General features: G+C 47.4%; 1 protein-coding gene across 15 annotated transcripts in view; it reads left to right on the top strand.

Moving 5' to 3' along the window:
- The window catches only part of PTPN3 (protein tyrosine phosphatase non-receptor type 3), a 108,323-nt gene that overhangs the window by 30,282 nt on the left and 51,404 nt on the right, over positions 1-26,637 (top strand). For 6 of the 15 annotated variants that reach the window (XM_026506044.4, XM_057313660.1, XM_048223135.2 and 3 more), the window contains exons 2-9: positions 1,807-1,961; positions 7,010-7,117; positions 7,194-7,236; positions 9,767-9,845; positions 14,245-14,289; positions 17,626-17,678; positions 23,400-23,520; positions 24,662-24,749. In XM_026506044.4, coding sequence (XP_026361829.3) covers positions 1,824-1,961; positions 7,010-7,117; positions 7,194-7,236; positions 9,767-9,845; positions 14,245-14,289; positions 17,626-17,678; positions 23,400-23,520; positions 24,662-24,749 — 675 coding nt within the window. In that variant the 5' untranslated portion in view covers positions 1,807-1,823. Of the gene's footprint in view, positions 1-905; positions 982-1,184; positions 1,282-1,806; positions 1,962-7,009; positions 7,118-7,193; positions 7,237-9,766; positions 9,846-14,244; positions 14,290-17,625; positions 17,679-23,399; positions 23,521-23,954; positions 24,112-24,661; positions 24,750-26,637 lie in introns of those variants that run through there. The other 9 variants (XM_048223134.2, XM_057313657.1, XM_048223138.2 and 6 more) reach the window with 6 other exon arrangements.

Raw genomic sequence — 26,637 nt, 5'->3', positions numbered from 1 at the left:
CATTAAATTGCACCCAAGTCCTTCATCTTTATCTGTTTTTCCATCCAACTTCGTCAGATTTACACCTTTTCAATTACCTAAGCCGAGGACCCTTGGCTTTCCTGCGTGCACGCTGCGACCGTGTGCTTGGTTGCACGCTTCCTCAGTCTTTGCTGGTCTACTGTTCTACAGTTATATTCGCTAGGAAAACCTCTTTCCTCGCTGTTCCCTGAATACACCGTAGTCAGATTTTAAACCAACTCCCTCTGCATACATGTGTTATTTTAAGTGAACTTGATATTGAAATATACAGAAAAGTACACAAATAAGTATAGAGCTTGGTGAAGCTTCACAAAGTAAATACACCAGTATCATCAAAACCCAGATCAATAGAGTATTATAAGCATCCCGGAAGACTCCTGTCTCTCTCTCTCTCTCTCTCTCTTTCTCTCTCTCTCACACACACACACACACACACACACACACACCCATCACTTCGCACAGCAGTAACCACACTTCTGTCCTCCTTTAGCATTGATCTGTTTTGCCTTTTTCTGAACTTTATGTAAATGGGTTCATGCTGTCAATAATCTGTTGTATCTGGCTGTTTTTGCTTAACATAACATGAGAAGAATTCATTCGTTTTTGCCTAATGGTAGTTCATTTATTTCCTTTGCTGTATAGTCGTGTGTGGTTGGACTCTGCCATAATTTCCCCGTTCTGTTGATGGGCATTGGAGTCTTTTCTAGTTTGGGGCTGTTATAAAAATTCTCATGCATGTCTTTTAATGGATAAATCTACATTTTTCTGTTGGGAATATGCCTAGGAGTGGAATTATGTCACAGAGTACACATATGTTCAGTTCTAGTAAACACGGCCAAACGGTTTTCCAAAGTAATTGTGCTAATTTCCATTCTTACCAACAGTGCTTCAGAGTTCCAGTTGCTACACACTGTGGTCAACACTTGGTTTTGTCAGGTTTTGTTGTAGCTACTGTGGTGGGTATGTGGTACTATTACTTTGTGATTTTAATTTGTATTTCTTTGACAACTCATGTGGTTCCCATTTTCTACCAGATTCCTTGTTTTTTCTCATATTGATTTGTAGGAGCTCTTTATATATTCTATAGTATTTCTGTGGGTTGTCTTTACTTTTATTTTTTATTTTATTTTTTTTTTTAAAGATTTTATTTATTTATTTGACAGAGATAGAGACAGCCAGTGAGAGAGGGAACACAGCAGGGGAGTGGGAGAGGAAGAAGCAGGCTCCCAGCGGAGGAGCCCGATGTGGGACTCGATCGCGGTACGCCGGGATCACGCCCTGAGCCGAAGGCAGACGCTTTAACGACTGCGCTACCCAGGCGCCCCTGTCTTTACTTTTAAATGGTGTCTTTTAGTGAATATAAGTTATTTAATGTAGTTTATTTTACCAATAAGCGTCTTCATATTTTAGATCATTTTTACACCACATTTAGTTCTGTAAAAAAAATTAAAAATAGGATAATACACAAATATACTTTTTCAAAAAACATAAAAAATTAAAAGCCTGGGAAATATAAATTAGATTTAGACCAGGGAGATAAGACACACAAATAACCCATATAATTCTATTAATAAATTAATAAATTAAGCAATAAATTTTGCTTAGAGGCACTTAGAAGTCGGAACTCAAATGGAAACATGGTGGGTTACCTGGTTCTCGTTTATCTGTGAGTTCTTCGGTTTATGAGGGTCAGAGCAGACAAGGGATGGGTGGACTGTGAGGAGTAGCCACGTGTAATGGGTAATTTGCATGTCAGAGAGCTAACAGGTCTACCTTCTGTTACAGGTTATTCAGCGATAGTTATGACCTCCCGGTTACGTGCGTTGGGTGGAAGAATTAATAATATACGCACCTCAGAATTACCCAAAGAGAAAACTCGATCTGAAGTCGTCTGCAGTATCCGCTTTCTAGATGGCTTGGTACAGACCTTTAAAGCTAATGTAAGTTTTCCAAATTTAATTTTTTCTGAATTAATGCCACTAAGAAATAATTTTTCTTCATTTTATAAACCAAGAGATGAAAACTATTTTAAAATGAGAGCTTGGGGGTTGTCTGGGTGGCTCAGTTGATTAAGCGTCCGACTCTTGATCTCGGCTCAGGTCGTGATTTCAGGGTCCTGGGATAGAGCCCCGCCTCGGCCCCGTGCTCAGCACGGAGTCTGTTTGTCTCTCTCCCTCTGCTCCTCCCCCTGCTCATGTTCTCTCTCTCTCATAAATAAAATCTTTAAAAAGCAAAATAAAACAGGGGGCGCCTGGGTGGCTCAGTTGTTAAGCGTCTGCCTTCGGCTCAGGGCGTGATCCCGGAGTTCTGGGATCGAGCCCTATGTCAGGCTCCTCCGCTGGGAGCCTGCTTCTTCCTCTCCCACTTCTCCTCCTTGTGTTCCCTCTCTTGCTGACTGTCTCTCTCTCTGTCAAATAAATAAATAAAATATTTTTTAAAAAAGTAAAATAAAAGCTTGCAGTCTCAGACCTTGTATGTTGAAATTGGACTGGAAATAACCCTGAAAACTTTGCTCACATTCTTGTTCACCTGGAGTGTCTTTCCCCCTCTTCTTGGTGACATGAACTGACTCTTTGGTGTTACTACTTCTGTGACATTTTCGTCAGCTTCCTGAATTAGTTCTCCCATAATGGTCCCCTCTATGCTTTGTTAGCGCCCATGTCACATTTCATTAATAGTAGTTATAATTCCTAGGTTATATGTTCTTTAAACTGAGCTCCTTGAGGACAGGAATAGTGTCGTTTCCCCTGGTCTTGATGCTGAGCCAGGCACACAGCAGGTGCTTATGACGTGTGTGAGTGGATGGCTGCAATCTAGAGGGTGGTGAGACGGTTCCTCTCATAGATGGCAGGGCTCAGGGAGGGCCTGGCTTCTCCCACCTCAAGCCCACAACAGAGGCAGGACTGGAAACATAGCCTCCACGCTGGACGAAGATGCCTGAACTCTAGCAGTCCATGCTTCCCCGCCGCCCGTCACTGCTTAGGCCAGTGCCCTCTGCCTGTCTCTCCCAGCCTCTGTACTGGCTGCCAGCACCTGCCCCAGCCTGGAAAGTTCAGTGTGCAAGGAAAGGGTCAGAAGGAGAAGGCTGGGTACAGGAAACAACTACGGGTAATAGAAGGCCACAGGACTGGAAAGGGTAATCATAACTGGCCCCTGGGTCTTCCACCCCACCCCTAAGTTTGCCTCCCACTGACCCCAGGTCATTATGGACCTTGATGGCTGAGAGGACAGGAGGAGAGGGCAGTTTGCATGAAGTCACAGCATGGTGGGTGCTCTAAAAAGGTCACAAGTGTCTCTTCCAGAAGCTGTAAACTGACAGTATGTGTCCAGCTCCTTTGCTAAAATGTATGTTGTCGGTTTGGGAGCTATTCCTTTGCTATTTATCTTCTTCCTGGCAAGAACATGAATGTTTATCCAACAAATGCTCCCTGAGCCCCTACTGTGTGCCAGGCTTCATGCTGGGTATAATGAATATAGCAGTCAACAAAACGGCAAGGTATCTGGCCTTTTAAAGCTTACATCCTAGTGTGAAGAAATGGACCATAAAGAAATGTATACTTTGTCAGGTGGTATGTGCTTAGAAGAAAAATAAAGTGGGATGAGGAGGGTAGAGAGGCCCAGAGCAGGACAGGGGTGGGGTTGTCAATCTACAGAAGTGATCAGGGAAGACGTCACCTAAAAGAAGTGAGAACCATGTGATTCCCTGCAGGGGAAGCACATTCCTGGTTAAAAATAGCAGTGCAAAGGTCCTGAGGCAGGATCCCACTCAGTGTAGTTGCAGAACAGTATGGAAGTTAGCGTGTCTGGAGTGGAACGAGCAAGAGGGGTCAGAGGTAATTGGTGCGAGGGTGGTCAGGGGGACTGTGGAGAGCCTTTTAGGTCACCCTGAGGGCTCTGGACACTGGCTTTATTCTGGGGGAGGCAGAAAGCATTGGTAGGTCTGGGCAGAGACCTTACATGATCTGACTCAAGTATCACTCTGGATACTCTGTCAACAGTAGACTGGGTAGTGAGGGAGGCGAGGGGGGGGGCAAGGGCTAAGAGACTATTATAACAGTCCGGGGGAGAGGAGGAGGAGGGTTGGACAGCATGGTGGTGATGGGAAGGTAGCTTAGAGTAAACCAACTCAAACTATTTTTGAAGATGGAGCCTGCGGGGTTTGCTGATAGATGAAATTTGGGGTGTGCAAGAGGCCTCGCAGTGACTGTCAAGGTTTTGGCCTGGGCAACTGGCAAGATGAAGTTGCAGTTGATAGAGATGGGAAAGGCTGTAAGCAGGGCAGGATTAGGGTTCTGTCGTGGACATGTTGAGTTTGAGGTGCCTGTTACCCACATAGAGACGGTGGTCACTGTACGAATGAGAAGGTTCAGGGACGGGTCTGGGCTGGGATACAGATGGGGGGCTTACTAGGGTAGAGGTGGTATTGCAAGCTACGAAACTAGATGAGGCCACCTGAGAAGCGAGGACAGAGAGGGTACGAACAAGGTTCAGCGTTGAAAGGTCTGAGAGACGAGGAGTAGGCAGTACAGGAGATGAGGACAGACTGTCCTGGGAGGGAGAAAGAGAGCAAGAGCCGATGTCCGAGAATCCCAGGTAGGAACTTCTTGAAGGAGGAGTGATGAGCCCCATAAATGGGGATAAGGAAAGCGCCTGCCCAGAGTGGGGATCCTAGAACACAGCCTGGCACTCAGCAGACAGCCTGTCATTCCTAGTCACGAACACTGTTGGTCACGTGTTGCTTCCCCAAGCCTCCAGCAGTCGGGTCAAAGCTGACTCACATTGAACTTGAATCTGAGGGTCTGGTGGCAGCTTAAATCCCATTCACTTGAGATTTTCTACTTGTAGGTATCATTGGCACTGACTCCGGAGCCTGCACTACCGCCTTGTGGGCCGGAGCGGGCCTCAGCAGGAAGCTGGCCTGGACATCGGTTGCTCTCAGCCTGGCTCAGGGAGCGAGCCGGTCCCGGGAAGTGACCTGGCGTAGCAAAGATGACCTCTTGTAGGGTGGGGAGCTGGGCTGGAAGGCTTGTTCTTTATAAACGTGTCCTTTAGTATATTTCAGTTCCTTTTGAGAACTGGGAAAAGTTGAGCAGAATATACTAGAATGGGTGAATTACACACTCTACAGGGGAGATGCCATGCAGTGGGGCCATGCAGGCTTTGGCAGCCAGTGGACTGGAGTCAGACAGGCAGACCATCCATCATCAGCTGTGGGCATACAGCATAGAGCCTCACGGCCAAGGGGATGCTGCTGATGACTTCACAAGTAGCTATAGAGATTAGAGGGCATATATAAAAAGTACACAGAGTTTCACATCTGGTTTGTTGTGGATGTTCAATAGTAATTTACCTTTTAAATATAAAATCCTGTAGAAATGTTAACGAGGGGAACTGATCGCTCTTTGATGCACTGGAAGAGTATCTGCTAACTTGGAATATGTGGCCCAGGCCATCTTTTCCACACTGTGGTGATGCCCCTGTGAAGGAAGCTGTCCTGGGTAGAGAAAGCAGCAGGTGCAGGGCCCTAAGGCAGGAAGGGGGAATGTGTTCAGGGGAAATGGGCGTGTCTCATGTTCCCACACTTATGACCAAACAGTACGAGATCACACCAAAGAAGAGGCTGCAGGAGGGGGCCTGACAGCTCCCTAATTCTCTTCTTTCTGGTCCCTGTGGCCTGTTTCCAGGTGTATTATCTGCTCTCAAGCACTCAAAAAAGGAGCTGTCTTTTGCTTGTTCTGTATAGTCTATTTCTGAGTCTTATTGTCCTTACGTCAAATGGTTCGGTTCAAAGGATTCCTGAGAAGTCGGCCTGATAAAGGAGAATTTGTGAGTTCCCAGAGGCACCATGCTGTCTCCCTCCTTTATGTCTTTGTGCCAGGCTCTCGGCTTAAAATGCCTTTTCTTAATTTCACCTGGAGGGGAGCGGTGACACTCAGCCCTGCTGCCCTCCCAGACCAGGTCAGGAGCTGCTTCCACTTGTCCCCAGGTTGAGTGACCATCTGTGTTGTCCTCTGTGTGTTTATCATGCCCTGAGTGTTTCAGCATTTGACACACCACCTTCCGGTCCCTGCTTCCACGCCTAGCCTCTCTGGGACATGTACGGTGGCTCTGTCCCCACACCCAGCACTGTGCCTGCTCTGTAAAGTCTGAGTGGCGATGGTGGCTGAGTCCTGCTCTGGATGTGAAGTGTGGTCGAGTGTCTCCACTGGCTTCTCACTTCAGATGGCGGGGAGCAGAGAGGCAGATAATCCCTCTGGTTGTCACCTACCAGGTCACTTTGACAGTGTTTAGGATGGCATTTTCGTGTTCTTAGCCATCTTCCTTCACGCTGTGAGTAGAGTTTTGTTCCCTGTACACACTTCCGTGGCTCCCACGGAGTCAACTAACTGCCGTGGGATTAGCATTTTGCTGTGGATAATCCACGGGTAGGTCATGGAGAGTTTACTCTCATTGTGGTATCTCGTTTTCCAATTCAGACATCACTTGGGAATCTCAGCTAAGGAGAAGGAAGAAGCCTTAGAAAGTTAAACTATGCTGTCTTAAATCCTATGTATGTGGTTTTTCGTAGCCCTACTTCCCATATGTACCATTGTGACTTCTTGACAGGATACTTATTAAAGCATTTCTTATTAGCATTTCTTATTATGAGATATGAGTGTGCATAAAATCTCTAAATGTTTTAACACCTTTTCTGTCTACAATAAAGACTTTTTAAAAAAGATTTATTTATTGGAGACAGAGAGAGAGCATGCATGTTCAAGCAGGGGGAGGAGCAGAGAGAAAGGGAGGATTCTCGAGTGGACTCCACACTGAGTGTGGAGCCTGATGCAGGGCTCAGTCCCAGGATCCTGAGATCGAGACCTGAGCCAAAATCAAGAGTTGGCTGCCTAGCCGACTGAGCCAGCCAGGCGCCCCTGCAATAAAGATGTTTAACCATTGGTTCTTGGTTCGTTTTAAAAGTTTGCCCACTAGACACTTTTTCTTGTAGAAACAAGATACCGGTCAAGTTCTTCTGGATATGGCCTACAACCACCTGGGTGTGACTGAAAAGGAGTTTTTTGGTTTGCAGCATGGAGATGACTCAGTCGACTCTCTCGTGAGTACCATCCCTTTAAGACATGCTGGCCTCCTACGTGGTTTGGTTTTACAGCTTCTGTTTTCTTACCCGACAGAGATGGCTGGAATCAAGCAAACCCATCAGGAAGCAGTTGAAAGGTGAGTGTGACCTCTCATTTCAGTTGAACACGGGGTGTTAGTGTATCGTAGCCCATTTCTGTCCTCCAACCATCAGCGTGCTTGTAACATCTGGGACCTGGAGTCTAGGTGGTCAGGCGATGTGAGTGAGCCGACTTCTCCCTGACTTCTCAGTGAGCAGAGATGCTTCCAGATCAGCCCTCACCAGCAGCGAGCAGGGAAGGGAAAGGGAAAGGTGAAAGAAGGCAGCCAAGAGCCCAGGAACTTACTTTCTTACAAGGGAAGGAGGATAGCCTTTCTTAGCCCAGCGTGAGAGCCAGGGTGGGAAAGACACATGTGTATGCACACGCGCACGCCCGCGCGTGCGCACACACACACACACACACACTCCCTCCCACTGGAACCGAAGACGTAGGTAGGTAATATCACAGATAGAACATAGTGCTCCCCAGCCAGCCGTGAGTGGGCCCCACACTTCACAGTGTGCCCTGCCCCACCCTCCACCCAGATCTGTTCTCAGCCTGGTTTTCTAGCATTGCACTGTCTGTTCCCCTTTATGCTGCTTCTGCCCCAGACAAACCTGACTGACCTGCCAGGCCGCACACATTCATTCCTCTGTGCCTTCCCTCAGTCTGTTCCCTCTGTTTAGAATGCTTTTCCCTCTTCTCTATATCCAAATCTTGCTGTTCTTCCAAGCCACTCAGACTCCCATCTCTTCCATTAGAAGCCATGCCTCCCACGACCCTCCCTTACATTTGTCATAACTCTCCTTCATCTCATAGTTGCCTGCCTTAATCTTCCTTGGAGACTGCAGGCTCCTTTGGGGAACGGTGCTTGCCACATTTTCTCTGCATTTCTCCCTATGCACCCCCTCCACAGGAGGTGGCCAGGGAATGGCTGAGGGGTAAACAGCAGGTGGATTTCACACAAGTGGACACACACGTATGCCACCTGCCCCAGCACCTTGATGGGAAGGAGTAGAGACAAGGAACCATGGCTGTGATCCCACCGCTGCTCTCGCCTAGAGCCTGGGCCTCCAAGCCCTTACCTCCCTTAGCATTCAGAACTGCTTACCCACGGGGAGCCGCAGAGCCACTGTGCAGATAAATACCTGCCCCCTATTTGAATTCTCAGAGCACCAGAGTCCATAGACGCATGAAGTCCATAGAGTTCATAGACACATGGAAAGGTGCTATCATTCATTCTCTCACTAACTCGTTCATTCTGGAGGCGTGTCCTGAGCTCAGATTTTGGCAGCACACTGGGCTAAGCTCTGGGAATCTGGACCAAATCAGATTTGGACCCTGCCCTCAAGGAGCTGACAGCCAAGCGTGGGGATGTAGACAAGGAGAGTGACGGTTCTAGGATAGTTCTGAGCACATGATAGGTTGCTCTGGGTGCACAAAGGCGTCCTGAGACACACAGTGACAAGTTATGGTGAGGAGGGGAGCTGAAAGGAAGTCCCAAGGCAGTGGGAAGACTGAGCTATCCCCTGGTGCGCAGGTGGTCAGACCGTACCAAGTTACAGGCCACCCACTGGTACCCAGGCACCTGTACAGAGGTCCCTTCATAGGCGTACACACACCGCTCATATCTTTGACACAAGCCGGAGAGATACTAACAGAAGGTATGAAAGAGAGGGAGGGTGGGGTGGACAGCTCCATGGCAGGATCAGTGAGAGGAGCAGGCTGGAGAAGGCTTGAGTTTCAGAAGCAGCAAAGTGCTGAGCACATAGATAGGGTCAGCGAACATTTACTGAGTAATGGGCGAAGTTGACCTGAGGAAGAGCACGGAATCTTAGCAACACAGTCCGATCTTCTCCGCTTGCCATAGCCAGCAAAAGAAATGGGCTAATTTTATCTGTACAAGCAAATCGACTCTTGGTATCATTGCATAAAGCCATATTTGAGTATGTTAATGTGTAATATGTGCTAGTATGTTCATCACTTTGGGAATTCACTTTGCTTTGAAAGCATGAACGGTTTCCCAGTATCAAATGATTGAGGTGTGGCATAGCTGAATCAGAAACCTCAGTGCTTGAGTTCTAGGTTTTGTCATCAGCTGTGTGACTGAAGGCAAGGCTCTGTGCCTGTTGGTTTATCTGTAAAACAATGCCATCAACATCATCGTAGTCATGGCAATGTTTAAGTTCAAAACGTACATGAAAATGTTTGGGAAAAGTATAAAATCGCTATCTGTGTGAGATTATGTCCTTATGAATGTTGTATAATCTGTTGATTTAAGGATTTTTAAAATTCCTGCTATGGTAACGGAGTGCATTGTTTTGAACGTAGCCCTAAGTTAAACCTGTAGTAGGGAGGGGATAGTACCGCATTCTGTGCTCATGTTGCAAAATACTTGACTCTTTGCAGACTTGGAGATCTATAAACAATTATCTTGTGCACTCCTTTTTTGAAATTAGTGCTTTTATTGATGAAAAAAGCTGTGGTCTAGTGAAAAAAAAAATGCATCACTTATGGAAGAGTTGCCGCTTACCTGCGTTGACTTTTTCAAAGGGAAAACTTAAATTTGTTTTTGAAAAATGTTGTAGGAGGTTTCCCCTGTACTCTGCATTTTCGAGTAAGATTTTTTATACCTGATCCCAACACACTACAGGAAGAACAAACCAGGTAATCACATTTTTTTTTAAGTTTCCTTTGTAGTATATAAAAATGAGTAACCACTAAAAATGTACTCTTTTATCTTATCACTGTGGCCATACACTTCCTGTGGGTATAACCACACCAGCGGTTATGAACCAAGTAAAAATCGGAGGGGTACATATTGAAATTTTCATCCGCTAATTAGCTGTGTCTGGGGCCTGCTTAGTTCCTTATTTGGTGCCATTTGGAGTCCACTGCCATCCACTGCCTCCTACCTCTCCCGCCACCCCAGCCCCTCCCGCCATCCCAGCCCCTCCTGCCCGTGGAGCCTGCAGGCGCTCAAAGAAAGCACTCCGTTCATTGGCTAATGCAGGCAGGGGTTTGGAAGACCAGTTTGCTGAGACAGTCTACACTCCAAATAACACGGTATCTCTGCGGGGCTAGAACAGAGGCCCTTTAGGATAACAAGAGGTATCTGAACTGAGCGTTCTCAGCCAGATCCCCAGTTGGTAGAAATAGAAAGGAATGCAAGCTGGACCAGCTTCTCTCCTGGGTGAATCAGACTGTGCAGGCAAAATGTGAGCCAGATAAGGGAAAGAGAGCTGAGATAGGATTGTTTACCCCTCAGGGCTTGGTGTAGGTCCTGGCCCTTGTTTTGTACTGGCACGTGGGTTTTCTGGGTGGGGAACAGGGTTTGGAATGGAGGGGGCGGGCACAGGAAGGTTGTTGCTGTTTGAACGGTGACCCTGCCTCTACTTCCCCTCCCCCATGGCAACGTTGAGCCCTTTTATTAATGATATGTTTATTTTTCATAGGGAGGGAAATTTCCAGAGGTTTTTTTTTTTTTTTTTTTTTTAACTACGGGGTGGGGGGGCCTTCATGGATTTTCAGGAACATAGACTCCTATTCTGTGTTCATTGTGCCCATGAGACCATCACCAAGAAGGTGACATTAGCTCAGGCATTGAGTATTGTTTTTTGTTTTGTTTTTGAAGGTAATCACATGATGACATTTTAACTTTTAGTATGTTTAAAGGTAAATACTAGTCTATTATTCTGTTTTGCCTTCTTTGTGCACCTTTTCCCTCACAAGAGCAGACATCTCAGATTTGACTGTTTACTGGTAAGTTGAATTTTAAGCCAGAGTAAGAGATGTCCAGGAGGGCTCATTGGGTCACCATGGGAAGTTCACAGGTGCTTTGAGTTTGCCCCATAATGGCTCCTTATGCTGGTGGACTAAGGGGTTAGTGCAGCAGCTCAGTTCATGAGCCGATGGACACAGAAGGGTAACATAGCTATAAGACCAGGTGTTTGAAGTCACCTTACCAGGCTTCCCCCAGGCCATTACTAAATACCAAGTTCTGTTCAAGGGATGCTTTAAAAACGTTATGATGGATTATATATGCGTGTGTCTATACACGTGTGTGGTTTTAACCAGTGGATTTTAAAATCACAACCACACAGTAAAAATATATTTTGCTTCACAGTGCAGTCCAGATAGATGTTACGGAAGCACATGTTTAATAAACCAAGAGCAAGTGCCGAGCACTCTCACGTTCTCTGTTCTCAGTTTCCTTCCTTTAAAATGCCAACTGTGACCCATTAAATGTATGAGCAACTGATAGGTTCCAACACCAAGTATGAACCGCTCTGCCTAAGCTAGTAATTGTCACCCTTGGTTCTGTCTGACCCCTGTGATGCTGGGGCTGCAGGGTGTGGTGGCCAGCGGGCATGGCAGAGTTCTCCAAACAAAGAACTTAAGTTGGGGGGATTGCTAGGGCTGGCCTAACCCAAGAGTCCCTCTCCAGGGCTCCTCTTGGTCATTGGGCATCCACTTCCCTACCTTCCCCCTAGCCCCCCAGAGAGAAGCTCACTTCTCCTGCAGAGGCTCCCTGTCATTTGAGGGGCATTTGAGGAAATGTAGGAAGTCTGGGATGGAGGGAGGACTTGGGGAGAAACAGGTTGCCTTGGGATCTGTAAGGGTTGTCATGGGTAAGGGGAATTAGACACACTCGGTGAGGGGAGGATGCCGAGAGGCAGATTTGGGCATAAGATGAGTAGTAGACGAATTTTTGTTCTTCCTTAAGTCCAAGATACAATTCAGTTTGTTTGTATCCCTGCTAGAATCCACTGCTTTAGGACTGATACCTGACCCTACCACCCCACCTCCCAATTTAAGATGGGTGGTATCCCCAGGGTTGGAGTAGAGTGTAGCTGTCACCTCCTGGGATTTTGGGCACCAGCTTTCAATGCAACAGGAGCCATAGCAGCCACCCACATGGCTCCTATGGAGCTGGTGGGCAGCCAGGACTGCCAGATCTTTTTCTTATGCCAAGCTAGATTGCCACCATTAATTCACATGTCTTTTTTTTTTTTAACTTAGAGTTTTGCCTATATTCCTGACACACAGTATCCTATTAAGCCCCAGTTCTGTTTTAAATTTTAAAGAAATTTAGCTCTCAAGTGTCAGAGAAAATGGTATTTGTTGTTTTCTCTTTGTTTTCTAAAATTCCAGGGAGGCATTCGTTGCTTTTTTTTGTGAAGTTGAGGTCACAAATGGGATACACTCTAGGAGTGATCTTTATATTTCTGAAGTCAGGTGTGCTGACGTCTCTTCTCTATGATTTTTTTTTCTAATTGTTAGACCTCTCCTTGCCTGGGAGCCTCCACAATGGCTGTTCCTGATAAATCTAGGTCATTGTACACAGAATTGCATTTACTGGCGGTCTCAAAATGAGGCTCCTTCAGGATTCCCAGGAGACCCCCTAAATTTGGCCTCCTTCCACTGTTACAGCCTCTTTGTATGATGTCATGAGGTTGACTCAGGCAAGGTAGCCTTTGATGAATGGTGATGTCCAGGTTTATATTCTCATTTCTATCCCTAGGAAGATACACTGATTAGCCAGGCTCATCCCTGGAGAGCCAGATTTACCATCGGATTATCTAGCATTCCCTCCCTTTGTTTTTTCCCAGTAGCATTGTAGGAGGAGAGAACACTTAATTCTGGTTGAATGTCAGCTTGGATAAACATGGGAACAAACTAGAAAGGACTAATGATGTTCTCCTAGGTGAAAAAGACAGTCTCCAGTACAGAGTAAGGGTGAATCAGCAAATGTGTGCTACGTGGTATCTCAAGGCTGGTCTTCAACAGTGATAACTACAGTCTACGTAAGAATATCAGAGTTAGGAAATTGACCCTAAGCCTGAAGTCATTAGATACATTAGATATATTAGATACATAAGAAATTTGTAGCATAGTCAGGTTTTTTCATAGCGTGAGCGTCCAGGTTAAAATAAGATCTAACTGACCCCATGTTACCTATCTGAATGTCTGTTTCCTCAGAAAGAGGAGGTGGCGTTATCTACTTCAGAGGTGGTAGGAGGCTGAAATGAGGCAGAACGTTATGAATTCCCCGCTCCCGCCCATGTGAAGCATTCATGTCTTGGAACACCAGCACCTTGACCTTTGAACGTATAAACCTGAAGGACTAAGGAGACCCCGTGTGTTTCAAATTGCCAAAATGATTGCTCTCCTGCCCCAGAACACTTCTGCTGCATCTGTATTATATTTCAAGAAGTTTCCCTTTTGTCCTCTTGGCCAGACACTGGAATGTCTATCCCATTTGAATCTGGGCTTTAAAAAAGAGTGGGAGCTAGCAGCCAAGTGGGTGTATGCTGCATCCCTAAATATAAAGCTTTCCATGGCCCTCGGTGGCTGGCGCAGCACTCTTGCTGCTGTCTCTTACCCAGTCCCTGGATGGGGGGCAGATTCACAGGGTGTGGGGCCCAGGATGGGTTCCCGAGCACCGCCCACAAATCAGGTCCAGGGTTTTGACATTGCTGGTGGCTCACAGGCAAGTGCCGAATTCAGCTCGGAGGTCCTGGCAGCTGGGAGCTGACTGATGTTTATGCTTTTGCTCGAGTACCCACAGTTCCCGGGACATAGGAAAAAACTGAGCTGGGTGTTTGCACCCAGCCAAGGAGGTGTCCTCACAGACCCACCTCCTCTCTGCAGCTTCATGCAGAGGGAATGTGGGTGTGTTCTGAACCACTGCCCCCCAGCAGTGGGGGCTGCCTGTGCATGATGCCCGTGGGGCCTGGTGCTCTCGGATGCCCTGAGTTTGATGGGGAATGTCCAGGGTGGGGGTGCCCACTGGCAAGAGCCCCGGCCGATCGTTGGCGGGCTCAACCATCCCTGGGACGGCATGTGCTGGCGTGAGGCTGGTTGGAAATCAGCAGCCACACGGAACCTTTGTTACCAAAGGGGCAACTTTGCAATGTACAGAAGAGCGCCTGAGACTTCAGACGAAAATGTGTGTTTGTGTATTTTGTTTTCCAAATGTACAGATCTTGTCTTTGACTTATCACCTTTCTTTTTTGTATTTCAATTTGAGTACTATGCATTAACAAAAACAATTGTTTCGTAGGCATTTGTATTTCTTACAACTGAAGACGGATATTTGTGAAGGAAGGTAATGAGAATTTCACGTTCTTTCCCTGTCAGTTGCCAGACACTAAAATTCCTGGTTTTAATCTAATGAGCGTGTATTTCTGGAAACAGTATTAAATCTAAACAAAGGGTGGATATTGAAAGCAGCATCCTGTATGACATTATGCTCTGGACATCTGTTTTTAACTCAGTCTTGATTTGGAAAAGCTGAGGACAGATAAACTTCATGTTTCAGTTTTACTAGCAAAGGGACAGTTATCTTTCTGGTAAAGACCTGAGAAATGTCACAGGGAGAATGTGAGCCACGCTTCATTCAGGAAGGCAGATCAGGCCTCATTTAGGTCCACTTCCAAGCCCCTTAGTACCTATAGATGATTCATTTTCTCTCCGGGAGACTTTGTGCTGGAAGACGTGAGCGTCTGCCTGTGATGCGGTGCGTCTTGAGTGGCAGGACCATTGCAGGGGCTCGGGAAGGGAGGAGAAATGCCAAGCCTCTCGTCCCTGAGCGCCACCTCCAAAGCCTGACTTTGCCCTGACTTAAAGGAGAACCTGCCGCCCGTGAACTGGTAGAAACAGTCACAGCCTCTTCCCATTCTCCTCGTTCCCTCCTTCCTCCCGCCAGCTCCCCCGAGGAGGGTCTTCAGGAGCGTCTGTGAGGAAGCCCGCCATGTGCTTGGGGGCAGTGGGACAGGAGCCCGTGAGACAACTGGGACCAGTCTGGGCTGTGCAGACTGCAGTTGCCACGAGGGTTTAGAAGGAGGAGTGCAGGCTGGAAGGCTTTGCCCTGACCCACCCCCTTGGTCCCAGCTGAAAAGCACATGTGGGAGGCTTCCAGGAGAATAGGGGAAGGGGGGGCGGGTGTCTTCATTCAAAGCTAGACAGGCGTCTTGTGTCCGGCAGGCAGAGGAGAGCTGTGGAGGTTTTTAAGCAGGAGGCCTGTGGCCGGAGCAGTGTCTACAAAGACAGTGCCATGCAAGGACAGGAAGGCTGGAAGAGGCTGGGGGGCTTCTTCTGGACGGAAGGGAGATTCGTGGGCAGGGCCGTGAAGATCCTGGGGTGAGGGAGGGGGAGGAACATTGAGAAACAAGTCACATGTTGAGTTCTGGACTGTCAGAACTGGTGACTGTTCAGAGCTCCTAGAATTAGAGAAATTGTGTGATTTAGCTCCTTGTCTCACTCGGAGGAGGGGGGACCCCCTTCTCTAGCACAGCCACAGGCCTTGGGCCTCTGCTTAAGTGCCCCCATAAACGAGCCCCCCCCCCCTTGTGAGATAGACTTCTCACATGTGAGGGTGACTCTAGAGCGAAATTACTCACCCCTCTCCTGGGTCCAGGCTGTCCTCTGCAGCAGTAGAAACTTGTCTCTCTCCTACGTGCTCATTTCTTTTCCCAGTGAGCATTTTGCAAGCACCTGTTAGGCGATGGGCTCTGTGCTGTGCTGGTCAGATAAGGCAAGGCCTTCACCCCCCAGGAGCTCTAAGTCCAGTGCTCCCCATAGTGAGAATTGGCTGTCTTCATTATTTCTTCTCCCAACACAATACCCCTTGTTAGTTTTGGGTGACACCTGTTGAGGGGCATATCCTGCCTTAAATCCCTGGCATTCCTCGTCAGGTCTGCTGGTGGCCTTCACCACCTCTCTCAGGAGAGGGTCTCATGCTACCAGACACTTCCTGGGTGCATCAGAGTGGGTCTGGCCATTTGTACCTGTGGCTCTTTTGACAGACCGGATGGATCTGGTTAGCCTTCTTCCTGGGTGCCCTGACTTGTTCGAACCATCAGTGGTAGGCAGTTCCCAAGGCATCCTCTCCTTCCAGCTGAGATAGGTGACCTTGGCCATCAGACGGAGACCTTAAAGCCTAGAGGAAAGAAAGGGATCTCTCTAGGGGCCACATTGAATGGCCACGCAGGCTTTCAGCATTCTTTTTTAGTTTGTATTTATACTATTCTTTGGAAATGTTCATTTCTGACATATTCATAGGATTGTTCCTTCCATGTAGATGGAACCTCCTTAGCCTGTCTCCTCAGGTATTCCCCAAATCCCATTCACCTGCTCAGCCTCTAGCAGGGACACTGACTTAGGTTTCCTTGGAGCCCATCTTGGTAGGAGAGCGAGTGGCTGGTGTTTGCTCTCCCCACGGGCACTCTGGGTCTCCAGATGAACAAACAGATGGTGAGTGTCCCTGGACATATCTCCCAACTTGGAGAGGTCATTTAGAAGTTCTGGCATGGAACACCTAGTAACTTGAGGAAAGTTGGGGGCCCCTCACATAGGGAAGGCTACCTTTTTGTGTGGCCTTAGGACAGCACGTAGCACAGCAGACAGGAAGGGGAACCCTGCGCTGGCCAACCTGATTAGTCAGAGACATGGGGGTGACTCACATCTTGGGAATTTCATGAGCTACCATGGAAACAGCACTTTTTCTCCACTTCCCCTGGGGCTGCTGGGAAGAATGCTCTTAAAATCTGTGTCTCCCCACCCTGCAAGCCTTCATTCTCGCTGCTTCTAGTCAGCCCCTCCACAGTGTGTTTCTCCACCTGGCAGGGATCCCTGGCCCAGGTCTGCTGGCCGAGCTCCTAGGCAGATGGTGAAGTTCATGGTTGAACAGAGAGAAGGGAGCAACCAGAGGATTCAAAGTCCGAGTAAGCTGGAGATAGTGTCGTTGGCAGAAACAGGGTGCTTGGAGGGCAGTGAGCCCGAGAAGAAGAGAGCTCAAGTCTAACTAACGTCCAGTCCATGGGTTTCTGGCAGGTGGCAGGCAAACTGGGAGGCGGACAGACCATTCCCTGTAGATCGGAAGCTTCTGGAGGGTAAATAGATTTAGGAATTCTAAGTAACTGTTACTAAGTAATTTAGAACTCAAAGGAGTTTTGAAATTTTAAGATCCTTTTCTATTTTTCCCATCCAAGAGGATGTCACCTTTCTAGAAAGTGGATAATCAAGATTCACGGAGTCTACAGAAGTCAGGGTTTAGTTAGCCCTACGAAAAGTCTCACGTCTTTACTAAAAAGATACGAAGGCTGCCCATTGATCAAAGAGTATAGTTTTTCTCACTTTTCTCTTAGTGATATGAGCCTGACGTTTCTTGACCAGCCAAAACCTCGGCCAACATTAGGCCTCTAGCTTCATGGTATTTGTATTAATGTGTATTACTTTAAACATGACAAAGTTTTCTTTTAATTGTGAATCTTTAGCGTTAACTTATCTTTACTATTTGAGGTATACCCTAAAATTATCTTTATTATGACTTATGATGTTTTTTAATGGTTAATCCAAGAAAGAAGACAGGCGTTCCCCATCATGGCTCTTTCAGGCTGTTGTTGGCTCTTGCGACTTTGCTAATATGTTTTTCTCCTGACAGGTTAACCTGCCCTCTTAACTCGGCAGTGGTTCTAGCATCCTATGCAGTACAATGTAAGTCACCCAGAGAGCGTTTCACAGATGGACAGACTGTTCTGACCCATGTACTAAGAAAGTCACTGGCTTTTCCGTTGGACCAGGTCGCTTCCCCTCTTCCCAGGAATCCTGTTGGGCAAGCTTCTCTCCGGTTGTCTGGATAGTCCCACTTTCACCCTGACTGACACACTCCACCAGCACAGGGATGGTGGTTAGGGAAGGTGTGGATGAGCCCATACAACAGAAGTCACCGATCGCACACTGCATCATGCAGACCCTCGCTTACGTGTTGGATCTCGTAACAAACCCCAGTGGGGCAGATATTTCTACCCGTCACCTCTTAGAGACATGGAGACCAGGTCCCACGGTTAAGGAATTTGCTGGAGGCCCCTCACGCTACTTTCATAGGATCTTAGGGATTTATTTGTAGAGTTTCAGTAGAGCTAATGGGTCATTTGTGGGTCTGTAGCAGCAGTGTCCAATAGAAATATAATGTGAGCCACAGGTAGCATTTTAAGTTTTCTAGTACCCAGTATTTAAAAAGGTAAACGAAATAGGGGGGATTGGCTTTAGTATTTTAACTAATCCGGTATATCCCAAATATCATCATTTTCATATGTAGGCAATGTAAGAAACTAACAAGATATTTTACATTTTGTTTTCATATGAAGTCTTTGAAAACCAGTCCCGATGTTATACTTACAGCACATCTCAATTTGGACCAGCCACATTTCAAGGGCTCAGTAGCCGCATGTTGCTAGCGGCTGCCACATTGGATGGAAAGCCCATATGGAATTTCCCAGCAAGGCCTGTTTAAGCTTAAGAATTCTCTCATTCAGCAAAACTTTGTGGAGAATATATACCACATCAGGCCCCATGGTAGATGCCAGGTGTGCACAATGCCAGAAGGAGGGTGAAGTACCACTGCATGTGGTACCATGTGACGCCAGTGCAGCATACTGACCTAGAAGTTGGGCAGACTTAATGGGAGCCCAGGACTTAAGAAGGCCCCTCTACCTTTCTGTGAGCTCCACACCGTCTTGGCCTGTCCACCTTCTTGGCTGACTATGTGGTAGGGGGCTAAGCGGGCAAGATGGTCAGAGCAGGTGCTGGCTGAATTACTCACTCTGCTTTGGTCTCAGAAGCAAAATAGCAGGAGGAGGCTGACAGGGACTCCTGAGGTAGCCTTCAGTCTGTCCACACCCCCGGCTTCAAGGAACAGGAATAGGAGAGGTGAAGAGCAGGGTGGCTGGGCCTGCAGCTCGTCTGCCCACCTGCATGATACCAGGAAGTGGAAGACAGACTTTTAACAGTGACCCTACTCATTAGTCAGTTAAGACCTAGTGTCAGTCTCCCCAGTGAGCCTGCATCTCCTCCCCAGTGGGAAACTGAGAAGAGGTTGCACCAGGGTGGGCCTGGGTAGATTGGAAAGTTCCCCTCTCCCTACAATGCCTCGGAGACAGACCCAGCCACATTGCATCCAGGTGGGAAGTGACACAGCCACAGTCAACCTGTATCCTTGCTGATCTCTAGACCTCATGGCCTCCATCTCCGCCAGACTGATCAGCTGAAGAAACAAGCTTTGCCACATCCCAGAGGGCCGGGAACACTTTTAGAAAGGACATAGCTGTGGGTGCAGTCAGGCTCAATTTAAAGCCTGGCTTCTCCATTTGCCACTTATGTGGTATTACCTCCCTGAATTTCCATTTTTTCATCGGTAAAACAGAGGTGAGGACGGTGACTGTGACAACTCAGAATTGACTATTTGAGTCAGACCACACGTGTGAGGTAATCTGTAACTAGAAACTGTACAGTTGGACCCTTGCCGTTAACTGAGTTGATGAGAGCACACCTGAAGCCATATTACCTGGGTTTTGGCTCTTCCCCTCATACGTGCATGACCCTGAGCCTCCCCAGGGCTCAGCTTCTTCATCTGTCCAGTGGGGAGGATAACAATGTTTACTTCATGGGGTAGTAGTGAAGATGGAATGAGTTATTCTATGGAAAGCTCTCAGAATCGTGCCTGGCACATGGCGAGTGTTAACTCTCACTCTGTTTTCATGTCTGCCCAGAAGAAAGCTTTCTAAAGAACTGCTGTTGTAAACAGCTCTACTTAGAGGAAAATGTAAGAACCAAATAAGAAAAAACCATTCTAAGCTTCAGTGGTCAGGTTCCCCTTCGCAAACGAATGCTAGACAGGGGGCTAAAGGAATTTATTAGCACCTAAAAAGTACAAACTAGTTTCAGTGGAAATATTAGCATAATTATCATGCTAATAAAATCATGGGTTGTCAGACAAGCATTTTTAAGTATAAGCTCTTTATTCCTTCACGCTCAGGAAGTACATATGTATTTTTCCTCATACTTCTGTGCGTGCATTCATGTAAGATTAATTCTTGGGTGGGATACTGCTGGATGTCAAACTTGTATCTACTGCATTTCACCAGATTGTCCCAACAGGGATGTGTCATGGGGAGATAAGCCCTACCAGTGATGAGCAAACCAAAAGCACATTTTCTTACTAGGTAAAAAGTAATATAGGCAAATACCTAGAAAGACTTTAGGTTGCCTGTGGCCTCAAGTATTGATGAGGCTCAAAGAATGAAATTTTTAGGAATACGTATTTACCCCATACTGTCCATTGACCTCTGTCACGTGCACCCGCCTCAGGGTTGCACAGACAGACAAAGCACCGCCTCTCTCTGCAAGGGGTCTCCTGCCCGGTGGGGAGGCACAGGTGGGCCAGCGGGTGCTGGCAGTGAGGGTGAGCACCGAGGATGCACTCCATCCTGCGTGGGAGAGAAGCGAGCGAGCCCAGGAAAGCTGCTTAGTCATGACCCCTGAGGAAAGCCTCCAGGGTCAAGTGGGAGATGGATAAATGACATGTAAGGGGCTTATATTACGTTAAGGACTTTCCCGAACAGAACAGTTTAACCGCTTGAAATGCTGCACGTCTGAGTGCCTGGAATATACTCTCTCTTTCCCGCAGAGTATAAAATATTAGCCAGAAGAATGCATGGAACTCAAGACAATGTATTTCCCACATAAACACTCATTTCCTTTTCTTCCTGCTATAATTAGCTTTTGCGTGTGTTGCTTCTCCACAGGGAGGAAAGTGTATTACTCTGGAGGTTGGGGCATGTGGCATAGGAAGCAGATGAAGAATATGGACTGCGGTCAGATGTAGGCTCCAGGTTGCCAGCTGAGCAAAGTGGGCAGGTCCCTTCCTTGAGTCTCCCTTCCCTTAACTGTTTCATGGGGATAAAAGCAATGTCTGTCACTGGGTTGTCATGCGCATCTAATGGGTCCATGGCTTTGAAACCATCATGGGAACCTCCCTGCGCTTTCCGGGTGTTTGCTGATGACTGTTTGACTTTGTTTCCCCCTAGTGGTTAGTATAGCACTTTGCAGAGAGTAGCCCACTAAGATTTTAAGGGAAAACCACCCCACAGGGAGGTTCATTATTCATTTAAGTTCAGATGTTTGTCAATGACTTGACTAAAGACAACCTTGCTCTTCATGTTTGTGGAAAGGCCCAGGGGCTGGGACTTGTTAGCTAATGTGGATGACCAAATCAGGATCCAAGAGGATCTCTATGAGCTAATGAAACCAACAGTAAAATTCAACAGGACTCTGCCTTGAGGCTCAGGAAAATCTCTTGCAGCATTTGGCTGCTTTCTGGGGACATGACCGCTGTTCTCAGCAAATAGCCGGCCAGTAGCCGCTCGGACCTGGCAGGCAGGCTGGTGGGGATGGTGGGAGTGCTTGGCTGGGGCATGGATCACCCAGGTTCTGGTCTTGACTGCAGAAAGTGGCTTCTGTGATGGGGAAGGCCCTTCTCTGGACCAGTTTCTTCCCTTACTTTTATCTGTTTGTTTCTTCCCTTTTAAAATGAATTTACACAAGGTAATTTTAAGGCATTCTCAGACTTTCCTCATTGGGGACTCTGTGTCTGGGCATCTCAATTATTTCCTATAAACATACTGTTGTACACTTCACCGTGTACAGACTCACCTGTAAGCCCCACGTGTGCTCGCCTAATCCAACCTTGACATTTCTGTCCCTAGCTTAGCTGCATTTGGCTGGCCTGAGCAGCCTGTGGTCTCCCCTTGACCACGTCTGCCTGTGTAGATCACTTGGCTTCCTGCCCTCTTCCCCTTCCAAAATTGAACTTGGAGTAGCCTTTTTGGTGTTCGTTCCAAGCACTGCATCCATGAGCATCTGCTGTGCACCACGCATAGGAGCTGGGCCCCTCAGATGAGTCTGCCTCACTCCCAGCCCTCAGGAAGACTAGAAGGAGGAAACAGATCCCTCCGTTACAGTGTGGATCTCAAAGGGCAGCTGTTACGTATGATGTCAGTTGAGGGGGCATGGGGCCACACGGATGTAAAGAAAGACATGCTTGTGCCTCTCCTCTCATCTTTGTGATGAAATCCCCCTAAGCAGCTCCCCGGCTCCTCTCCTTCCCTTCTGAGATTGGCCATGAAGCATCACCGCAGCTTCTCCCAGTCCCCATCCTTGTGACACAGAAGGAGCTATTTGAGTTAGAAATCTGTGTCGAATGGGTACTGTGAAACGTCAGTCCTCAGAAGCCCCCTGGCACTGAAAGCAGCTGCAGGAAGAAATCATCGAAACCTTTGGAAAGATCAAGGTTAATATTTTTAAGAAAAAGATGAAAGTGTCTCATTAAGAAAATGAAATACTAGATCATTTGCCCATCAGAACTAGAACTTGCTTTTCTCCTGTTTTCATAAAGCAGGAAAAACAATCTTGGAGAAGGGAAGCAGGTGTCCTTGGGTCCCCCAGCCGGATCCTTGGCTGCTCCACCCAGGGTCTTTTTCCCAGTCTCAACAGTCCAGACACCCAGATTGTTTGAATCCTCAGGGCAGCCATGTACACTTGAACAAGTTGGCTACTACGCCACTCGTAGGCATACCTGTAGCACCATAGACAACAATAGGTCATGTTTGTAGAATGGTAGTCAAGGCTCTTGAGGGAGAGGTGCTGTTTGGACCAGGATGTATCTGGTAATCCCTCTAGAAGGCCCCCTTCCTCTTCCCTTTGCAGTTGCAGGTTCCCAGTGTTTCCCTGACTCTCCTAAGAAGGTTTCCTTCTTCCCAAGAACTCTGCTCTCAGCCTTGCCAGGGCTCAGATCCATCAGCCCCACCCACTCCCATCCTGCATGCCACCCCCGACCCTCCCACTGTGCCACCAGACACATCCTGGTTCTATTTCTTTCACACGTTTCCAAATTCCAGGAAGCTCGTTAAGGTGCAGAGAGTAGACAGGTCAGCATGACCTCTCTTCTGCCCACACCCATTGTTTTAGAGCAGGTTGGTCCAGTGTCGTAATCACCTTGGGGTATTAGAGAGTCTGTCTGCACAGTGCCTGGCGTGGAGGGCGTGGCATTGTTGAGTGGGCTCCCTTCCGTGTCTGTGTCCAGTGGTAGGGTACAAACTCCTGAGCTCACACAGACTGTGGGTTGAGAACAGGACCTAGCTTAGACTGTTCAAACGTCTGGCCTCAGGGAGAGAGCATTCAGCTGAAGCGTGTACAGCAGTACCTAGCCCATGTAGGGTTCCCATAAAAATGTGGAATCTGGAGAAATGAGCAGCTCTACTGCATGTGGTGGTAGAGCCTCTTAGAAGATGCTCCCAGTGCTTTTCTTGTGATGCCGTCGATGCTTGTAAATACAGACCATACTGAAAAGGCGATTTCCTCCTCATTCTGTCTTGATAGCTCATTTTGGAGACTATGATTCTTCCATTCATCATCCGGGCTATCTTTCCGATAGTCAATTTATCCCAGATCAGAACGATGACTTTTTAACGAAGGTGGAATCCCTCCATGAACAGCACAGGTGAGAGGAGGGGTGGGGTGGCCTACTTTGAGAGCCCAGGTCGGGCATTTCAGACCAGTTCCCTTAGGTTTGATGTGTTGGCTTCCTTTTGCTCACGAGTCCTCTTTTAAGCTGTTGGGGGTTTGTGAACCTTTGCGCTGTTAGGAGGGCAGATATATTTGGCATAACTAGCATTTCTGTAAAGTGCAAAATCCAGTAAGAGTTTAGGGGGATTTACAGCGTTCTTTTTATAGGATGTCGTTAAAATCCGTTAACTCCTAGGGGAAATGCCCTTTTTAAATCTGACTGCCCCACAAATTGACCTGCCCGGCAGACCTTTGAACGGTTGACCACACTTAATAAAACGGGCGGCTCCTTCAGGCGGTCGCAGAACAGAGAGGCAGATGGACAAATGCCGCCAGGCTCTGTGAATCCCATGTCCTCTCTGGGCTCAGGTCACGAAATGGCCTTCGTTCCAGAAGGGAGCCCCAGTCTTCTGCAGCTGCCTCAGGCCCAGCCTGCACTCCAGCAGACGTGCCTGCTTCCGGCCCCTCGTCCTTCGCCTCGTTTTATCAAAGCTGCAGTGGCATCTGTTCGGTCCAGGTCGTCCAGGTCAGATAAGGGCCCTCCGACCGGGAAGGCCAGGGCTCAAGGGACCTGCCGTTGTTGGGAAGGCTGGAAAAACAAAGGGCAAGCAACCAGCGTCCCTTCTAAAAGGCACTGCCAGTCCTCCCTCCCGGAATTGCTTCCCAGGCAGAAGCCAGCGCCCTAAAATAGGACAGTGATGTTTGGGTGTTTGAGGCTGCCGGAAGAGTAGATAAAGGTGGAAAGACCTGAAGAGCGCCTGTCAAGTAAGCAGCTTGGAACAAGGAGGGTGGGAATTTCAAAAAGTGGCCGTCTTCTGAATCTGAGGGCTGAGAGCCTACCGAGTAAGAAGTAGGATTTAGTAAAGGACTGAGCGGGCTAGATGAGGTCCTCTTCAGTGGACGAGAGAAAGACCTGGTGTAGCAGAATTCAGGGTTAGATCGTTTAAGATTAATAATATAAGGCATTTAAGGACCTGACAGAAATGTTACCAACGTGGAGGGGATTTTTATTTTAAAAATTGGAGTTCTATACTCTCTTGATTGGCAAACTCTGCATCTTCTCTCCTCTTCTGTAGTGGGCTAAAACAATCAGAGGCTGAATCTTGCTTTATCAACATAGCCCGGACCCTCGACTTCTATGGCGTGGAGCTGCACAGCGGTAGGGTAGGTACCCTTGGCCCACTCGGGTTCAGAAATTAACTTCCCAAAGTTCGAAAACCTCTTGCAACTGCCTTTGTTAGTGTAATAAAAAAAAAAGACCTTTTTAAACAATATTGGGAAAATATATAAAGTAATGTCGAGTTTGGTTGGTTATTTATCCAGTGGCTTTTTTCACGTTTCATGTTTCCAGGGGGTGGGGGGATTAGAAACGAGTAGTTTTTGTAAGATGATTTCATGTTTTGGTTAAAGAAACAAAAAAATGTATATATCCATTTTCCAAGTGATACTTTAGTGAGCCAAGGTTTTTGTTGTTTCATCTCAGTGCTGCTCAAAATACAGCTAATAGCTCAAGTATGACAGCTTTTAAAAATCATAATAGTATGATCATGCAAATCAATAAATATTTTAAATTGATTGTGACCTTTTAAATAAAATTGACTAATATCCATCATCTACTGAGAAATTTCTATCTGCCTGACACAGTGGCTTGCTTATTTCCCACAGTAATGCCATGAGGTGAGTATTACCATTACCCCCATTTTACAGATGGAGAAACTGATACTCAGGGACTTCTCAAAGGTCACATAGCAGCTTCAGTACATGACCCCGGCACTGTCTAAGTGGCATCTGACCTTTATATTTTCTACCAGTAATTGGCCCACATCATATCCAAAAGGAAGCAAATACTGGTTGAATACCTAGTAGGTACTAGCCATTGTTCGAGATGCTTTTCTCAAGACCCCAAGGTCTCGTTTAAAGATTATAGTAACCTTGTTAAGTTGGTATGCTAATCATCCCATTTTACAGTGAGAAGATGGAGGCTCAGGGAAGTTGAGCAAATAGAATATTTTTGCAATTCATAGACACACTTTCATCTCTTTTGTGTCCCTTCAATCCTATAACTGTGTGATAGGCAAGTTATGACCTAAGTAATAAGGTAGGGAAAATATATGGGATCTTAGAAAATACCAACATTGGGAGGCGCCTGGGGGGCGCAGTCGTTAAGCGTCTGCCTTCGGCTCAGGGCATGATCCCGGAGTCTTGGGATCGAGCCCCACATCGGGCTCCTCCCCTGGGAGCCTGCTTCTTCCTGTCCCACTCCCCCTGCTTGTGTTCCCTCTCTTGCTGGCTGTCTCTATCTCTTCAAATAAATAAAAATAAAATCTTTAAAAAAAAAGAAAAAGAAAATACCAACTTTGGGACTTGATGGTTAATTTTTATTACATTTGCAAACAATAATTTGTCGTAGAATGTTGTGGAGAACTTTCTGCGGTGGTGAAGTGGGCTTTCTGTGTCTCTGAGTTGATCTGTGCTCTCCCCACCACCTGTGTCCCATGAGAGACCTCAGGCCAGATGATTACCTGCCTGGCTGACACCTCCCAAGGTATCAGAGGGAGTTGGGTTACCTTTGGCTATGCTGGGTCTACCGAAAACCCCCTAAATATCAATAACTTGATACCACAAAGTTCATTCCTCAGTAGGTCAAAAGCTGTGATGGGTCCCAGCCACACTCCAGGGCAGCCTTCCTCCATGTCGCAACTCGGCAGCCAGGCTACTTCCTTCCGTCTTGTGGCTTCACCAGCTCCACACGTGGCCTCATGCCTGTGGCGAGCGAAGAGGAAGCTGGAGGGTCGCACAGCAGTTCTTAAATGATTCAGCCCAGAAGAGGCCCATCACTTCTCCTAGAACATTGACCACGACTGGTCACGTGGCCCTGCCTTCTGCACGAACAGCTGGGAAATGTGGGGACAGCGTGGGAATTTAGTGAGCAGTGACCGTCCGGGGATGAGTTGCATGGGATTTCAGCTGGGTACAGTAGTGAGTGTTCTCTGGCCTGTCGCCGGCATCAGCACTGTGTTCTTTGGCCAGTTTCTCTAATTCCCCGCGTTCA

This window comes from Ursus arctos, unplaced genomic scaffold, assembly GCF_023065955.2.
Source record: "Ursus arctos isolate Adak ecotype North America unplaced genomic scaffold, UrsArc2.0 scaffold_18, whole genome shotgun sequence".
Classification (NCBI taxonomy): Eukaryota; Metazoa; Chordata; class Mammalia; order Carnivora; family Ursidae; genus Ursus; species Ursus arctos.
Note: the sequence above shows the minus strand (reverse complement) of the source record. Positions and strands in the feature narration are given on the sequence as shown.